Source organism: Ranitomeya variabilis, chromosome 6 (genome assembly GCF_051348905.1).
Source record: "Ranitomeya variabilis isolate aRanVar5 chromosome 6, aRanVar5.hap1, whole genome shotgun sequence".
Classification (NCBI taxonomy): Eukaryota; Metazoa; Chordata; class Amphibia; order Anura; family Dendrobatidae; genus Ranitomeya; species Ranitomeya variabilis.
The window spans coordinates 577611250-577629001 of NC_135237.1; the positions used below are offsets into that span (position 1 = coordinate 577611250).

General features: G+C 57.9%; 1 protein-coding gene across 15 annotated transcripts in view; it reads right to left on the reverse strand.

The window, feature by feature from the left end:
• Positions 1 to 17752, reverse strand: part of SCRIB (scribble planar cell polarity protein) — a 182473-nt gene that overhangs the window by 47002 nt on the left and 117719 nt on the right. For 10 of the 15 annotated variants that reach the window (XM_077271493.1, XM_077271488.1, XM_077271496.1 and 7 more), the window contains 9 exons: positions 14582 to 14656; positions 13938 to 13982; positions 5228 to 5266; positions 5025 to 5120; positions 4887 to 4934; positions 4642 to 4786; positions 1517 to 1688; positions 1343 to 1420; positions 1025 to 1210 (listed from right to left, as the gene is read on the reverse strand). In XM_077271493.1, the coding sequence (XP_077127608.1) occupies positions 1025 to 1210; positions 1343 to 1420; positions 1517 to 1688; positions 4642 to 4786; positions 4887 to 4934; positions 5025 to 5120; positions 5228 to 5266; positions 13938 to 13982; positions 14582 to 14656 (884 nt within the window). The remainder of the gene's footprint in view (positions 1 to 1024; positions 1211 to 1342; positions 1421 to 1516; positions 1689 to 4641; positions 4787 to 4886; positions 4935 to 5024; positions 5121 to 5227; positions 5267 to 13937; positions 13983 to 14581; positions 14657 to 17752) is intronic. The other 5 variants (XM_077271497.1, XM_077271495.1, XM_077271492.1 and 2 more) reach the window with 2 other exon arrangements.

Genomic DNA, 17752 nt, shown 5'->3' on the forward strand with positions numbered 1-17752 from the left:
AAGCAGACTACCAGTTAGCTATTTCTGTAAGTTTCTCCTGTTTATTTTATACTGTTTTGCATACCTGTATGTCGTTTTATTACCGTATTTGTATACATTTTTCTTTACTGTAAGCACTGTACCTTTTTATATTAAAGTTTTAAACTTAATAAGTTGAACCTCGTATGTTCTAAAGAATCCATAGCCTAAGGTGTTTGATCCTTATGAGTGGTAGACATTATTTGTACAAATATTTCCGGGACTCATCGCCCGTGTATTCGGTGAGTGGTGGCAGCGTGTATGAGCGGGTGTGTGATTTATGCTCCCATTACAGAATAGGACAGAGGTTGAATGCTGGACTGAGAGAGGGGAGATAGATTAACCCTTGCAGGCACAACCCCAAGTCACGTGTGAGAGCGGGCACGTGACGAATTAGTGACACCAGAGAGGGACCCGTGCATCCACTCACAGAAGGGAGAGACCCCCCTTGCTTCCACTCACAGAAGGGAGAGACCCCCGTGCATCCACTCAGAGGAGGGAGACCCCCGTGCATCCAGCCACAGAGGGGACAGATCCCCCCCCCATGCAACCAGCCACAGAGGAGACCCCCGTGCATCCAGCCACAGAGAGAGACCCCCGTGCATCCAGCCACAGAGGAGAGAGACCCCCGTGCATCCAGCCACAGAGGAGAGAGACCGCCGTGCATCCAGCCACAAAGGAGACCCCCGTGCATCCAGCCACAGAGGGGAGAGACCCCTGTGCATCCAGTCACAGAGGAGAGAGACCCCCGTGCATCCGGCCACAGAGGGGAGAGACCTCCAATACGTTAGAAAGCAGGGGGCACATGAGAGGCAGAGGGATGGAGGAAAGATAACGAGGGCGCATGATGATGGGGTGGTGGTCTCGTCTGCTCTGTACAGCAGGCAGGACCATAGACCACTCACTCCTCATCCACTGTATATCGCCTACGGTAACCACACCCACAATGCCCTGGGATCAGCCGCGAGGCTGACTCCTCCCCCGCCGGCTCCTCCGCGGCTCTCACCTGGCCGCTCTCCACATGGCTCTCTTCTCGGCCTGTAGTGCTCTGCGCTCCGCAGGCGACAGCTGCATCTCCTGCTCGGTGAGCTCCGGGCTCTGCACCCTCAGCCGCTCCTGCAGACGTCTCTCCGCCTTGGCAGTGCGCACCGGAGCCGCCCCGTCCGTGCCGCCGGGGTATATTGGACTCAGCCTACAGGGGCAGAAAGGGCAGAGATCAGAAGGGGGCCGCCGGGATAAACTTCTGCCACTAGGGGGATAATATTAGGTCTCCTCCAGGCTGAGCCCCCACAATGACAACCCAATGATGAAGGACATGTCTGACCCCGACATGGAGCTCGGCCGCTGCTCCAGACGGAAGGCGTCCTCCAGGGAATTCCTCTGAGACTCCGACGGGGAGAACCTGTCAAATACAGAGACGATGTCAGCAGCGACCCCCCGACAACCCAAACCCACCGGGCCACAGCCAGCACCACCCAAGACAGAGGAGGACTCTCACCCGGTCAGCGAGGACAGACTCCCACCATCCACACGCTCCACCTTGTATTCCACACCCTCTATGAACACGCTGGTCGGGGTGCTGGGTCCCACTGTCCTAGGACTGGAGTCCCCCGGGGTTCCCTCCTCCTCCTCTCGTAGGAGCTGCTCCCGTTTCATCTGGATCTTACGGGCTGAGAAATAAAGACACAAGAGAAAATAAAGATGGATGACGAGAGGCGCTGGTGTCACATGGGGGGTCCGTATTGCCTCCAGGGAAAATAAGAGGCGGTGGTGTTTCAAAAGTGCCGAGCAGCCCCCAGGAGGGACGAGAGGCGCAGGTGTCACGTAGAGGGGCCGATCCAACCCCCAGGAAGGACGAGAGGCGCATGTGTCACGTAGAGGGGCCGAGCCGCCCACAGGAGGGACAAGAGGAGCAGGTGTTACGTAGAGGGGCCGAGCCGCCCACAGGTGGGACTAGTGGAGCAGGTGTCACGTACAGGGACCGAGCCATCCCCCAGGAGGGACGAGAGGCGCAGGTGTCACGTAGAGGGACCGAGCAGAGCAAACCCCCAGGAGGGACGAGAGGCGCATGTGTCACGTAAAGGGACCGAGCCAACCCCCAGGAGGGACGAGAGGAGCAGGTGTCACGTAGAGGGGCCGAGCCGCCCACAAGAGGGACGAGAGGAGCAGGTGTCACGTAGAGGGGCCGAGCCGCCCACAGGAGGGACAAGAGGAGCAGGTGTTACGTAGAGGGACCGAGCAGAGCAAACCCCCAGGAGGGACGAGAGGCGCATGTGTCACGTAAAGGGACCGAGCCAACCCCCAGGAGGGACGAGAGGAGCAGGTGTCACGTAGAGGGGCCGAGCCGCCCACAAGAGGGACGAGAGGAGCAGGTGTCACGTAGAGGGGCCGAGCCGCCCACAGGAGGGACAAGAGGAGCAGGTGTTACGTAGAGGGGCCGAGCCGCCCACAGGTGGGACTAGTGGAGCAGGTGTCACGTAGAGGGACCGAGCCATCCCCCAGGAGGGTTGAGAGGCGCAGGTGTCACGTAGAGGGGCCGAGCCGCCCACAGGTGGGACTAGTGGAGCAGGTGTCACGTAGAGGGACCGATCCAACCCCCAGGAGGGACGAGAGGCGCATGTGTCACGTAAAGGGACCGAGCCAACCCCCAGGAGGGACGAGAGGCGCAGGTGTCACACGTAGAGAGGCTAAGCTGCCTCTAGGAGGGACGAGAGGCGCAGGTGTCACACGTAGAGAGGCTAAGCCGCCCCAGGAGGGACAAGAGGAGCAGGTGTCACGTGGAGCGGCCGAGCCGCCCTCAGGAGGGACAAGAGGAGCAGGTGTCACGTAGAGGGGACGAGCCACCTCCAGAAGGGACAAGAGGCGCAAGTGTCACGTAGAGGAACCGAGCCGCCTCCAGGAGGGACGAGAGGCGCAGGTGTCACATAGAGGGTCCGAGCCGCCCACAGGAGGGACGAGAGGCGCAGGTGTCACATAGAGGGTCCGAGACGCCCACAGGAGGGACGAGAGGTGCAGGTGTCACATAGAGGGGCCGAGCCGCACTCAGGAGACACAAGAGGCGCAAGTGTCACATAGAGGGGCCGAGCCGCCCACAGGAGGGACAAGAGGCGCAAGTGTCGTGTAGAGGGACCGAGCCACCTCCAGGAGGGATGAGAGGAGCATGTGTCGCGTAGAGGGACTGAGCTGCCCCTAGGAGGGACGAGAGGCGCAGGTGTCACATAGAGGGTCCGAGCCGCCCTCAGGAGACACAAGAGGCGCAAGTGTCACATAGAGGGGCCGAGCCGCCCACAGGAGGGACAAGAGGCGCAAGTGTCGCGTAGAGGGACCGAGCCGCCTCCAGGAGGGATGAGAGGCGCAAGTGTCGCGTAGAGGGACCGAGCCGCCTCCAGGAGGGATGAGAGGAGCATGTGTCGCGTAGAGGGACCGAGCCGCCTCCAGGAGGGATGAGAGGCGCAAGTGTCGCGTAGAGGGACCGAGCCGCCTCCAGGAGGGATGAGAGGCGCAAGTGTCGCGTAGAGGGACCGAGCCGCCTCCAGGAGGGATGAGAGGAGCATGTGTCGCGTAGAGGGACCGAGCCGCCTCCAGGAGGGATGAAAGGCGCAGGTGTCATATAGAAGAGCCGAGCTGCTCCCACAAGGGACAAGAGGCGCAGGTGTCACTTAGGGGGTCTGCACAGCCCCCATAGAGGATGGGAGGCGCTGGTGTCACGTAGGGGGTCTGTACAGCCTCCATAGAGGATGGGAGGAGCTGGTGTCACGTAGGGGGTCTGTACAGCCTCCATAGAGGATGGGAGGAGCTGGTGTCACGTAGGGGGTTTGTATGCCCCCCCAGGGAGGATTGGAGGCACTGGTGTCATGTAGGGGGTCTGTACGGCCCCCCAGAGAGGATGGGAGGAGCTGGTGTCACGTAGGGGGGTCTGTACAGCCTCCATAGAGGATGGGAGGCGCTGGTGTCACGTAGGGCGTCTGTACGCCCCCCAGAGAGGATTAGAGGCGCTGGTGTCATGTAGGGGGTCTGTACGGCCTCCATAGAGGATGGGAGGTGCAGGTGTCACGTAGGGGGTCTGCACAGCCCCCATAGAGGATGGGAGGAGCTGGTGTCACGTAGGGGGTCTGCACAGCCCCCATAGAGGATGGGAGGAGCTGGTGTCACGTAGGGGGTCTGCACAGCCTCCATAGAGGATGGGAGGAGCTGGTGTCACGTAGGGGTTCTGTACGGCCTCCATAGAGGATGGGAGGCACTGGTGTCATATAGGGGGTCTGTACAGCCTGCAATGAGGATGGGAGAAGCTGGTGTCACGTAGGGGGTCTGCACAGCCCCCATAGAGGATGGGAGGAGCTGGTGTCACGTAGGGGGTCTGTGCGGCCTCCATAGAGGATGGGAGGCGCTGGTGTCACGTAGGGGGTCTGTACGGCCTCCATAGAGGATGGGAGGTGCTGGTGTCACATAGGGGGTCGGTGCGGCCTCCATAGAGGATGGGAGGTGCTGGTGTCACATAGGGGGTCTGTGCGGCCTCCATAGAGGATGGGAGGAGCTGGTGTCACATAGGGGGTCTGTACGGCCCCCAGAGACGATGGGAGGCGCTGGTGTCACACGGACGGACCTCTGAGCCCCAGCACCCACCTTCCTCTTCCTTCATTTTCCGCAGGTCGTCCTCCCCCACCAGGGACACGCGCTTCGGAGGTCGGTCGCCCGGCTGCTGCTTCACGTCCATCTCAAAGTATTTCTGTCTCTCTCGGAAGGAGCGCTGCTCGGGGCTGTCCAGACCCTGAAAATAGACATGGGGGTCACATAACGGGCACAACACCCCAACTGTCTGCAGCCCCATAGTGCACCCACTTATCCTCCACTGAGGTGGGCACACTCACCTCCGGAGTCACACAAGAACGGTCGGGGGTCCGGGGACTTGAGGGGTCCTGGAGGAGAGAAGAGAGCGTTCAGTCACACAATATGGCGAGGTCACCTGACTGGAAGTAACCGCGTGGAGCCGCTGGCGAGACACCGACCTGCTGCTCGGGGTGCGCGGAGGGGATGGCCGCCAATGTCTTGTATACGTGCCTGGTGCTGGCATGGAGGCCATCGCTGGGGGAGGATGGAGTAGTCTGGGGGAGTAACCAAGCGTAAGTGCAAGATGGCGGAGAAAACCTCACAAATGTCAGCGGACGACAGGAGAGCTGCGTACACGGCGCTGCCATGTCACCTCACTTACCGGCCGGCTGTCACTTTGGCTCAAAAAGTTAATTGACGCCTGAAATAAAACAGAGAACGGTTAGTAATAGATCCGCAGCGCCCCCCGGAGCACAGAGGCCGACACTACTACTATCCCAATCATCCAAAGGAGAGGAAGATACCAGCACCCATCCCAGAGGAGCAGCCAGCACGCCACAGACATGTATGAGCGAGACCACCATACATGTGCGGCAGGACCGCCGGACTAGTGGTGTCACCTGATCAGTAACCATGCACCGCTACATACGTGTCACTACCACCCCGCACCCCACCACATTCAGAGCTGAGCTGCTTGCCCCGCGTGACCACCTGCCCGTCCCAGCCGAGCTGCCGCCTGTGTGTCCACCTAACCCCCGATGAGCTGTCGTCTGCCTGTGTGCCCACCTACCCCCCGAGCTGCCGTCTGCCTGTGTGCCCACCTACCCCCCCACTGAGCTGTCTCCTGCCTGTGTGCCCACCTAACCCCCCACTGAGCTGTCTCCTGCCTGTGTGCCCACCTACCCCCCACTGAGCTGTCTCCTGCCTGTGTGCCCACCTACCCCCACTGAGCTGTCTCCTGCCTGTGTGCCCACCTACCCCCCGAGCTGCCGTCTGCCTGTGTGCCCACCTACCCCCCGAGCTGTCTGCCTGTGTGTCCACCTACCCCCCCACTGAGCTGTCTCCTGCCTGTGTGCCCACCTAACCCCCCACTGAGCTGTCTCCTGCCTGTGTGCCCACCTAACCCCCCACTGAGCTGTCTCCTGCCTGTGTGCCCACCTAACCCCCCACTGAGCTGTCTCCTGCCTGTGTGCCCACCTAACCCCCCCACTGAGCTGTCTCCTGCCTGTGTGCCCACCTAACCCCCCCACTGAGCTGTCTCCTGCCTGTGTGCCCACCTACCCCCCACTGAGCTGTCTCCTGCCTGTGTGCCCACCTAACCCTCCACTGAGCTGTCTCCTGCCTGTGTGCCCACCTACCCCCCACTGAGCTGTCTCCTGCCTGTGTGCCCACCTACCCCCCACTGAGCTGCCGCCAGCCTGTGTGTCCACCTACCCCCACTGAGCTGTCTCCTGCCTGTGTGCCCACTTACCCCCCAGAGCTGTCTTCTGCCTGTGTGCCCACCTACCCCCCACTGAGCTGTCTCCTGCCTGTGTGCCCACCTACCCCCCACTGAGCTGTCTCCTGCCTGTGTGCCCACCTACCCCCACTGAGCTGTCTCCTGCCTGTGTGCCCACCTACCCCCCACTGAGCTGTCTCCTGCCTGTGTGCCCACCTACCCCCACTGAGCTGTCTCCTGCCTGTGTGCCCACCTAACCCCCCACTGAGCTGTCTCCTGCCTGTGTGCCCACCTAACCCCCCACTGTGCTGTCTCCTGCCTGTGTGTCCACCTACCCCCCACTGAGCTGTCTCCTGCCTGTGTGTCCACCTAACCCCCCTGAGCTGTCTCCGGTCTGTGTGCCCACCTACCCCCCACTGAGCTGTCTCCTGCCTGTGTGCCCACCTACCCCCCACTGAGCTGCCGCCAGCCTGTGTGCCCACCTAACCCCCCACTGAGCTGTCTCCTGCCTGTGTGCCCAACTAACCCCCCACTGAGCTGTCTCCTGCCTGTGTGCCCACCTAACCCCCCACTGAGCTGTCTCCTGCCTGTGTGCCCACCTAACCCCCCACTGAGCTGTCTCCTGCCTGTGTGTCCACCTACCCCCCACTGAGCTGTCTCCTGCCTGTGTGTCCACCTAACCCCCCTGAGCTGTCTCCTGCCTGTGTGCCCACCTAACCCCCCACTGTGCTGTCTCCTGCCTGTGTGCCCACCTAACCCCCCACTGAGCTGTCTCCTGTCTATGTGCCCACCTACCCCCCACTGAGCTGTCTCCTGCCTGTGTGCCCACCTACCCCCCGAGCTGCCGACTGCCTGTATGTCCACCTACCCCCCTGAGCTGTCTCCTGCCTGTGTGCCCACCTACCCCCCACTGAGCTGTCTCCTGCCTGTGTGTCCACCTACCCCCCGAGCTGTCTCCTGCCTGTGTGTCCACCTACCCCCCACTGAGCTGTCTCCTGCCTGTGTGCCCACCTAACCCCCCACTGAGCTGTCTCCTGCCTGTGTGCCCACCTAACCCCCCACTGAGCTGTTTCCTGCCTGTGTGCCCACCTAACCCCCCACTGAGCTGTCTCCTGCCTGTGTGTCCACCTAACCCCCCTGAGCTGTCTCCTGCCTGTGTGCCCACCTAACCCCCCACTGAGCTGTCTCCTGCCTGTGTGCCCACCTACCCCCCGATGAGCTGTTTCCTGTCTATGTGCCCACCTAACCCCCCCACTGAGCTGTCTCCTGCCTGTGTGCCCACCTAACCCCCCACTGAGCTGTCTCCTGCCTGTGTGTCCACCTACCCCCCCCACTGAGCTGTCTCCTGCCTGTGTGTCCACCTACCCCCCACTGAGCTGTCTCCTGCCTGTGTGCCCACTTACCCCCCACTGAGCTGTCTCCTGCCTGTGTGCCCACCTAACCCCCCCACTGAGCTGTCTCCTGCCTGTGTGCCCACCTAACCCCCCACTGAGCTGTCTCCTGCCTGTGTGCCCACCTACCCCCACTGAGCTGTCTCCTGCCTGTGTGCCCACCTACCCCCCCACTGAGCTGTCTCCTGCCTGTGTGCCCACCTACCCCCCGATGAGCTGTCTCCTGTCTGTGTGCCCACCTACCCCCACTGAGCTGTCTCCTGCCTGTGTGCCCACCTAACCCCCCACTGTGCTGTCTCCTGCCTGTGTGTACACCAAACCCCCCCACTGAGCTGTCTCCTGCCTGTGTGCCCACCTACCCCCCACTGAGCTGTCTCCTGCCTGTGTGCCCACCTACCCCCACTGAGCTGTCTCCTGCCTGTGTGCCCACCTAACCCCCCACTGAGCTGTCTCCTGCCTGTGTGCCCACCTACCCCCCCTGAGCTGTCTCCTGCCTGTGTGCCCACCTACCCCCCGATGAGCTGTCTCCTGTCTGTGTGCCCACCTAACCCCCCACTGAGCTGTCTCCTGCCTGAGTGCCCACCTACCCCCCGATGAGCTGTCTCCTGTCTGTGTGCCCACCTAACCCCCCACTGAGCTGTCTCCTGCCTGTGTGCCCACCTAACCCCCCACTGTGCTGTCTCCTGCCTGTGTGCCCACCTACCCCCCACTGAGCTGTCTCCTGCCTGTGTGCCCACCTACCCCCCACTGAGCTGTCTCCTGCCTGTGTGCCCACCTAACCCCCCCACTGAGCTGTCTCCTGCCTGTGTGTCCACCTAACCCCCCACTGAGCTGTCTCCTGCCTGTGTGCCCACCTACCCCCCCCACTGAGCTGTCTCCTGCCTGTGTGCCCACTTACCCCCCACTGAGCTGTCTCCTGCCTGTGTGCCCACTTAACCCCCCCACTGAGCTGTCTCCTGCCTGTGTGCCCACCTAACCCCCCTGAGCTGTCTCCTGCCTGTGTGCCCACCTACCCCCACTGAGCTGTCTCCTGCCTGTGTGCCCACCTACCCCCCACTGAGCTGTCTCCTGCCTGTGTGCCCACCTAACCCCCCACTGAGCTGTCGCCTGTCTATGTGCCCACCTACCCCCCACTGAGCTGTCTCCTGCCTGTGTGCCCACCTAACCCCCCACTGAGCTGTCTCCTGCCTGTGTGCCCACCTAACCCCCCACTGAGCTGTCTCCTGCCTGTGTGTCCACCTACCCCCCCCACTGAGCTGTCTCCTGCCTGTGTGCCCACTTACCCCCCACTGAGCTGTCTCCTGCCTGTGTGCCCACCTAACCCCCCCACTGAGCTGTCTCCTGCCTGTGTGCCCACTTACCCCCCACTGAGCTGTCTCCTGCCTGTGTGCCCACCTAACCCCCCACTGAGCTGTCTCCTGCCTGTGTGCCCACCTACCCCCACTGAGCTGTCTCCTGCCTGTGTGCCCACCTAACCCCCCACTGAGCTGTCGCCTGTCTATGTGCCCACCTACCCCCCACTGAGCTGTCTCCTGCCTGTGTGCCCACCTAACCCCCCACTGAGCTGTCTCCTGCCTGTGTGCCCACCTAACCCCCCACTGAGCTGTCTCCTGCCTGTGTGTCCACCTACCCCCCCCACTGAGCTGTCTCCTGCCTGTGTGCCCACTTACCCCCCACTGAGCTGTCTCCTGCCTGTGTGCCCACCTAACCCCCCCACTGAGCTGTCTCCTGCCTGTGTGCCCACTTACCCCCCACTGAGCTGTCTCCTGCCTGTGTGCCCACCTAACCCCCCACTGAGCTGTCTCCTGCCTGTGTGCCCACCTACCCCCACTGAGCTGTCTCCTGCCTGTGTGTCCACCTACCCCCACTGAGCTGTCTCCTGCCTGTGTGCCCACCTAACCCCCCACTGAGCTGTCTCCTGCCTGTGTGTACACCAAACCCCCCCACTGAGCTGTCTCCTGCCTGTGTGCCCACCTACCCCCCACTGAGCTGTCTCCTGCCTGTGTGTACACCAAACCCCCCCACTGAGCTGTCTCCTGCCTGTGTGCCCACCTACCCCCCACTGAGCTGTCTCCTGCCTGTGTGTCCACCTACCCCCACTGAGCTGTCTCCTGCCTGTGTGCCCACCTAACCCCCCACTGAGCTGTCTCCTGCCTGTGTGCCCACCTACCCCCACTGAGCTGTCTCCTGCCTGTGTGCCCACCTACCCCCACTGAGCTGTCTCCTGCCTGTGTGCCCACCTAACCCCCCTGAGCTGTCTCCTGCCTGTGTGCCCACCTAACCCCCCTGAGCTGTCTCCTGCCTGTGTGCCCACCTACCCCCCGATGAGCTGTCTCCTGTCTATGTGCCCACCTAACCCCCCCACTGAGCTGTCTCCTGCCTGTGTGCCCACCTAACCCCCCACTGAGCTGTCTCCTGCCTGTGTGCCCACCTAACCCCCCACTGAGCTGTCTCCTGCCTGTGTGCCCACCTAACCCCCCTGAGCTGTCTCCTGCCTGTGTGCCCACCTAACCCCCCACTGAGCTGTCTCCTGCCTGTGTGCCCACCTAACCCCCCACTGAGCTGTCTCCTGCCTGTGTGTCCACCTAACCCCCCACTGAGCTGTCTCCTGCCTGTGTGCCCACCTAACCCCCCACTGAGCTGTCTCCTGCCTGTGTGCCCACCTAACCCCCCACTGAGCTGTCTCCTGCCTGTGCCCACCTCCCCCCTCCCCCGCTGAGTTGTAGCCTGCCCATATGCCCACCTCCACCCCCCCCTGAGATGTTGCCTGCCTGTGCGCTGACCTTCCTGTTCTGTCGCCACCCTGATACGACCACTTCATCTCTACGCTGAGGAGGGGACATCAGACTTTCTGTCGCCACTTATCTTAGGGTAAGTTATTCTGAGAGGACAACTCCTTGCCCCTACGCCCAGCAGATCTCACAGTATATAGCCGCGGCCAAAAGTATTGGCACCCTTGAAATGGTTCCAGGAAATGAAGTATTTCTCCTAGAGAATTCTCACAATTCTCCAGGTTTTGTTACACTCAGGTTTATTTCCTTTATATGTATTGGAATACCACTAAAAAACTGAGAAAAAGGGCAAAAGGGACATAATTTCACACAAAACCCTAAATATGGAAAAAATTGTTAGCACCTTTCCAAAATTGAGGGTAAACATCTTGGTTTCCAGCATGTGATGCTCGTTCGCACTCACCTGTGGCAAGTAACAGTTGTGGGCAACATGAAAATCCCACCTGAAACTAGATAAAAGGGGAGAAGCTGCCCCAATCTTTGCATTGTGGGTCTGTGTGTGCGACACTAAGCATGGAGAACAAAAAGAGAAGAGAACAAGTCCATCTCCAGAGATCTTATGCTCCTTTGTCCACAATGCACATTATCAAGAAGTTTACAACCCTTGGCACTGTAGCTAATCTCCCTGAACGGCAGAGAAAAATTGATGAAAAGTTGTAACGCAGGATAGTCTGGATGGTGGATAAGCCCCAATCAAGGTCCAAAGAAATCCAAGCTGTCCTGCAGACTCAAGGGACATCAATGTCAGCACAGACTATCCATCTACATGTGAATGAAATGACACGCTATGGCAGGAGACCCTGGAGAACCCCACTGCTGACACAGTGACATAAAAAAGCTAAACTGCAATTTGGCAAAATGTGAGCAAGCCAAAATCCTTTGGAAAAAGTGTCTTGTGGACAGGTGAGACCACAATAAGCTTTTTGGTAAAGCACATCATTCTTCTGTTTACCAAAAACAGAATGAGGCTTACAAAGAAAACAACACAGTACCTACAGTCAGATACAGTGGAAGGTCACAGATGTTTTGGGGTTGTTTTGCTCCCTCTGGCACTGGGTGCTTTGACAATGCACAAGGCATCATGAAATTTGACGATTACCAATGGAGTTTGGGTGGCAATGTAGGGCCCGGTGTCAGAAAGGTGGGAGTGCATCCTAGGTCATGGGTCTTCCAGCAGGACAATTACCCCAAACATACTTCAAGAAGCCCCCAGAAATGGATGGAAACAAAAAGAGTTCTTAAGTGGCAGCAATGAGTTCGAATCTAAATCCCATTGATCCCCTGTGGAGAGATCTTACAATCACTGTTGGGAGAAGGCGAAATATGAGGCCGGGAGCAGATTGTAAGAAGAGTCCAAGATCCTGCCTGAGAGGAGTAAGAATCTTGTGGATGGTTATAGGAGAGTCCAAGATCCCAGCTGAGAGGAGGAAGAAGCTTGTGGATGGTTATAGAAGAGTCCAAGATCCCAGCTGAGAGGAGGAAGAAGCTTGTGGATGGTTATAGAAGAGGCCAAGATCCTGATGAGAGGAGTAAGAAGCTTGTGGATGGTTATAGGAGAGTCCAAGTTCCCGGCTGAGAGGAGGAAGAAGCTTGTGGATGGTTATAGAAGAGTCCACGATCCCAGCTGAGAGGAGTAAGAAGCTTGTGGATGGTTATAGAAGAGTCCAAGATCCCAGCTGAGAGGAGTAAGAAGCTTGTGGATAGTTATAGAAGAGTCCAAGATCCCGGCTGAGAGGAGGAAGAAGCTTGTGGATGGCTATAGAAGAGTCCAAGATCCCGGCTGAGAGGAGGAAGAAGCTTGTGGATGGTTATAGGAGAGTCCAAGATCCCGGCTGAGAGGAGGAAGAAGCTTGTGGATGGTTATAGAAGAGTCCAAGATCCCGGCTGAGAGGAGGAAGAAGCTTGTGGATGGTTATAGAAGAGTCCAAGATCCCAACTGAGAGGAGTAAGAAGCTTGTGGATGGCTATAGAAGGGTCCAAGATCCCGGCTGAGAGGAGTAAGAAGCTTGTGGATGGCTATAGAAGAGTCCAAGATCCCGGCTGAGAGGAAGAAGAAGCTTGTGGATGGTTATAGAAGAGTCCAAGATCCCGGCTGAGAGGAAGAAGAAGCTTGTGGATGGCTATAGAACAGTCCAAGATCCTGATGAGAGGAGTAAGAAGCTTGTGGATGGCTATAGAAGAGTCCAAGATCCCGGCTGAGAGGAAGAAGAAGCTTGTGGATGGCTATAGAACAGTCCAAGTTCCCGGCTGAGAGGAGTAAGAAGGTTGTGGATGGCTATAGAAGAGTCCAAGATCCCGGCTGAGAGGAGTAAGAAGCTTGTGGATGGCTATAGAAGAGTCCAAGATCCCGGCTGAGAGGAGGAAGAAGCTTGTGGATGGCTATAGAAGAGTCCAAGATCCCGGCTGAGAGGAAGAAGAAGCTTGTGGATGGCTATAGAACAGTCCAAGATCCCGGCTGAGAGGAGTAAGAAGGTTGTGGATGGTTATAGGAGAGTCCAAGATCCCGGCTGAGAGGAGTAAGAAGCTTGTGGATGGTTATAGAAGAGTCCAAGATCCCAACTGAGAGGAGTAAGAAGCTTGTGGATGGCTATAGAAGAGTCCAAGATCCCGGCTGAGAGGAGTAAGAAGCTTGTGGATGGCTATAGAACAGTCCAAGATCCCAGCTGAGAGGAAGAAGAAGCTTGTGGATGGCTATAGAAGAGTCCAAGATCCCGGCTGAGAGGAAGAAGAAGCTTGTGGATGGCTATAGAAGAGTCCAAGGTCCCAGCTGAGAGGAGGAAGAAGCTTGTGGATGGTTATAGAAGAGTCCAAGATCCCAGCTGAGAGGAGTAAGAAGCTTGTGGATGGCTATAGAAGAGTCCAAGATCCCGGCTGAGAGGAGTAAGAAGCTTGTGGATGGCTATAGAACAGTCCAAGATCCCAGCTGAGAGGAAGAAGAAGCTTGTGGATGGCTATAGAAGAGTCCAAGATCCCGGCTGAGAGGAAGAAGAAGCTTGTGGATGGCTATAGAAGAGTCCAAGGTCCCAGCTGAGAGGAGGAAGAAGCTTGTGGATGGTTATAGAAGAGTCCAAGATCCCGGCTGAGAGGAGTAAGAAGCTTGTGGATGGTTATAGGAAGCGATTGGCTGCATTTATTCCAAAGGGTGTGACAAAATATTAAGGAGGGCGCCAACAATTTTGTCTGGCATATTTTGGGGTTTTGTGTAACATTATGTCTAATTTGCCTTTTTTTTTCTAATTTTGTTTGCGTTGTTCCAATACAGACAAAAGAAATAAACCTGAGTATAAGAAACACTTTTGGCCAAGACCATGTGCAAATAGTGGGTACTGGGGGGCAGCTCTGCTCAGTTATGGATCATGCAGGACACAGCAGAGCAGCCCCTCCCCCGTTATACCAGTATTAGGGTTACGGCAGCCAGCGTCAGGCAGAGGCCGCTGGAAGCAGAAAGCAGAGGCAGACCGCGGCACTTACAAATCGAGTCTCCCTGCCCGTGAAGTGACAGGAGCGACCTGGGGCCTGAAAACAACACAGTGTAAAACTATATACGAGGCCTGAAGAGCAGAAATACTGGAAAGGATTCTTTACAGTAACAGCATGAAAACTGTCACATTGCCCAACTGCTATTACCGGAAATGATGACGTCAGACTTAGGCTACTTTCACACTAGCGTTAACTGCAATCCGCCACAATGCGTCGTTTTGCTGAAAAAACGCATCCTGCAAAAGTGCTTGCAGGATGCGTTTTTTCCCCACAGACTTACATTAAGCAATGTATTGACACACGTCGCAACCGTCGTGCGACGGTTGCGCCGTGTTGTGGCGGACCGTCAGAACCAAAAAACGCTACATGTAACGTTTTTTGCTCACGACGGTCCACTTTTTCCGACCGCGCATGCGCGGCCGGAACTCCGCCCCCACCTCCCTGCCACCTCACAATGGGGCAGCAGATGCGCTGGAAAAATGCATCCGCTGCCCCCGTTGTGCGGCGGAGACAACGCTAGCGTCGGGAACCTCGGCCCGACGCTAGTGTGAAAGTAGCCTAACAGGAGAGGGGTCTTTACAGTAACAGCACATCTGCTGGGATATTTACTGCTGCCATGATGGCTCCCGCCTTACCTGCTGCGGAACGGACGGGGAAGGAGAAGGCGGGCTGTCTCTTTTGCTTCCAGTCGTGAAGTCCGCAGATGGTGTCTGCAAAGAAAGGACAATGAGGAAACAGCGGCGCCAGATTACAGCATCCAGCACAGATGTCACTGCTCCACCATCTCCAGCTGTACAGAACTGGGCATGCAGCACAAAACAGCCGTGGTGACACTGCCCCTGAAGGTCGGAGGAGGAAATGCAGCACAAAACAGCCGTGGTGACACTGCCCCTGAAGGTCGGAGGAGGAAATGCAGCACAAAACAGCCGTGGTGACACTGCCCCTGAAGGTCGGAGGAGGAAATGCAGCACAAAACAGCCGTGGGGACACTGCCTCTGAAGGTCGGAGGAGGAAATGCAGCACAAAACAGCCGTGGTGACACTGCCCCTGAAGGTCGGAGGAGGAAATGCAGCACAAAACAGCCGTGGAGACACTGCCTCTGAAGGTCGGAGGAGGAAATGCAGCACAAAACAGCCGTGGTGACACTGCCTCTGAAGGTCGGAGGAGGAAATGCAGCACAAAACAGCCGTGGCGACACTGCCTCTGAAGGTCGGAGGAGGAAATGCAGCACAAAACAGCCGTGGTGACACTGCCCCTGAAGGTCGGAGGAGGCACTGCAGCACAAAACAGCCGTGGTGACACTGCCCCTGAAGGTCGGAGGAGGAAATGCAGCACAAAACAGCCGTGGCGACACTGCCCCTGAAGGTCGGAGGAGGAAATGCAGCACAAAACAGCCGTGGTGACACTGCCTCTGAAGGTCGGAGGAGGAAATGCAGCACAAAACAGCCGTGGTGACACTGCCCCTGAAGGTCGGAGGAGGAAATGCAGCACAAAACAGCCGTGGCGACACTGCCCCTGAAGGTCGGAGGAGGAAATGCAGCACAAAACAGCCGTGGTGACACTGCCTCTGAAGGTCGGAGGAGGAAATGCAGCACAAAACAGCCGTGGTGACACTGCCTCTGAAGGTCGGAGGAGGAAATGCAGCACAAAACAGCCGTGGTGACACTGCCCCTGAAGGTCGGAGGAGGAAATGCAGCACAAAACAGCCGTGGGGACACTGCCCCTGAAGGTCGGAGGAGGAAATGCAGCACAAAACAGCCGTGGTGACACTGCCTCTGAAGGTCGGAGGAGGAAATGCAGCACAAAACAGCCGTGGTGACACTGCCCCTGAAGGTCGGAGGAGGAAATGCAGCACAAAACAGCCGTGGGGACACTGCCCCTGAAGGTCGGAGGAGGAAATGCAGCACAAAACAGCCGTGGTGACACTGCCTCTGAAGGTCGGAGGAGGAAATGCAGCACAAAACAGCCGTGGCGACACTGCCTCTGAAGGTCGGAGGAGGAAATGCAGCACAAAACAGCCGTGGTGACACTGCCCCTGAAGGTCGGAGGAGGAAATGCAGCACAAAACAGCAGTGGCGACACTGCCCCTGAAGGTCGGAGGAGGAAATGCAGCACAAAACAGCCGTGGCGACACTGCCCCTGAAGGTCGGAGGAGGAAATGCAGCACAAAACAGCCGTGGCGACACTGCCCCTGAAGGTCGGAGGAGGAAATGCAGCACAAAACAGCCGTGGCGACACTGCCCCTGAAGGTCGGAGGAGGAAATGCAGCACAAAACAGCCGTGGTGACACTGCCTCTGAAGGTCGGAGGAGGAAATGCAGCACAAAACAGCCGTGGTGACACTGCCCCTGAAGGTCGGAGGAGGAAATGCAGCACAAAACAGCCGTGGTGACACTGCCTCTGAAGGTCGGAGGAGGAAATGCAGCACAAAACAGCCGTGGTGACACTGCCCCTGAAGGTCGGAGGAGGAAATGCAGCACAAAACAGCCGTGGTGACACTGCCTCTGGAGGTCGGAGGAGGAAATGCAGCACAAAACAGCCGTGGTGACACTGCCTCTGAAGGTCGGAGGAGGAAATGCAGCACAAAACAGCCGTGGCGACACTGCCCCTGAAGGTCGGAGGAGGAAATGCAGCACAAAACAGCCGTGGCGACACTGCCTCTGAAGGTCGGAGGAGGAAATGCAGCACAAAACAGCCGTGGTGACACTGCCCCTGAAGGTCGGAGGAGGAAATGCAGCACAAAACAGCCGTGGTGACACTGCCCCTGAAGGTCGGAGGAGGAAATGCAGCACAAAACAGCCGTGGTGACACTGCCCCTGAAGGTCGGAGGAGGAAATGCAGCACAAAACAGCCGTGGTGACACTGCCCCTGAAGGTCGGAGGAGGAAATGCAGCACAAAACAGCCGTGGTGACACTGCCTCTGAAGGTCGGAGGAGGAAATGCAGCACAAAACAGCCGTGGTGACACTGCCTCTGAAGGTCGGAGGAGGAAATGCAGCACAAAACAGCCGTGGTGACACTGCCCCTGAAGGTCGGAGGAGGAAATGCAGCCAAAGACGCTGTACAAGAATCTCATTGCTGGAAGGACGGAGACAACACAAATATTTACTGAACCATCAGAACTACAACTCCCAGCATTCCAGGGCAGAGAACAGTGATCCTGCATCTATCTACAGATAGGGACACAATGACTGCGGGAATCTACTGGATGGAGCAGAATGATGGAAGATTGTGAGATCCTGGGATGATGGGAGTGACAATGTATGACTCCCATCATCCGTATGCGGAGGGGATCACAATCTAATCTAGCGCAGGATCCCAGGATCTCGCTCTCACAGATCAATCTGAGGACTGCTGAGGATTGTGATTATGTGATTCTCCTTGGATGATGGGGGTGATTGTCTATGACCTGACGTCAGGGCCTTGGTACAGATCAGTGACGAGGAGGACAGCTGCGGCCCCCCACCTGCGGCCCCCCACCTGCCGACAGTCTGATTCCTGACGGGTGATGGGAGAACTGACTGAGAATACCCGGAATGAGGAGAGATGAGCGCCGCACTCTCCAAATGTGGGGTCCGGGCATAACATCTCCTAGGGGTCTCCCCACTCACATCGGGGTCCGGGCATAACATCTCCCAGGGGTCTCCCCACTCACATCAGGGTCCGAGTGTAACATCTCCCAGGGGTCTCTCCTCTCACATCAGGGTCCGGGTGTAACACGTCTCATAGTGGTCTCCTCACTCACATCGGGGTCCGGGTGTAACACGTCTCATAGTGGTCTCCTCACTCACATCGGGGTCCGGGTGTA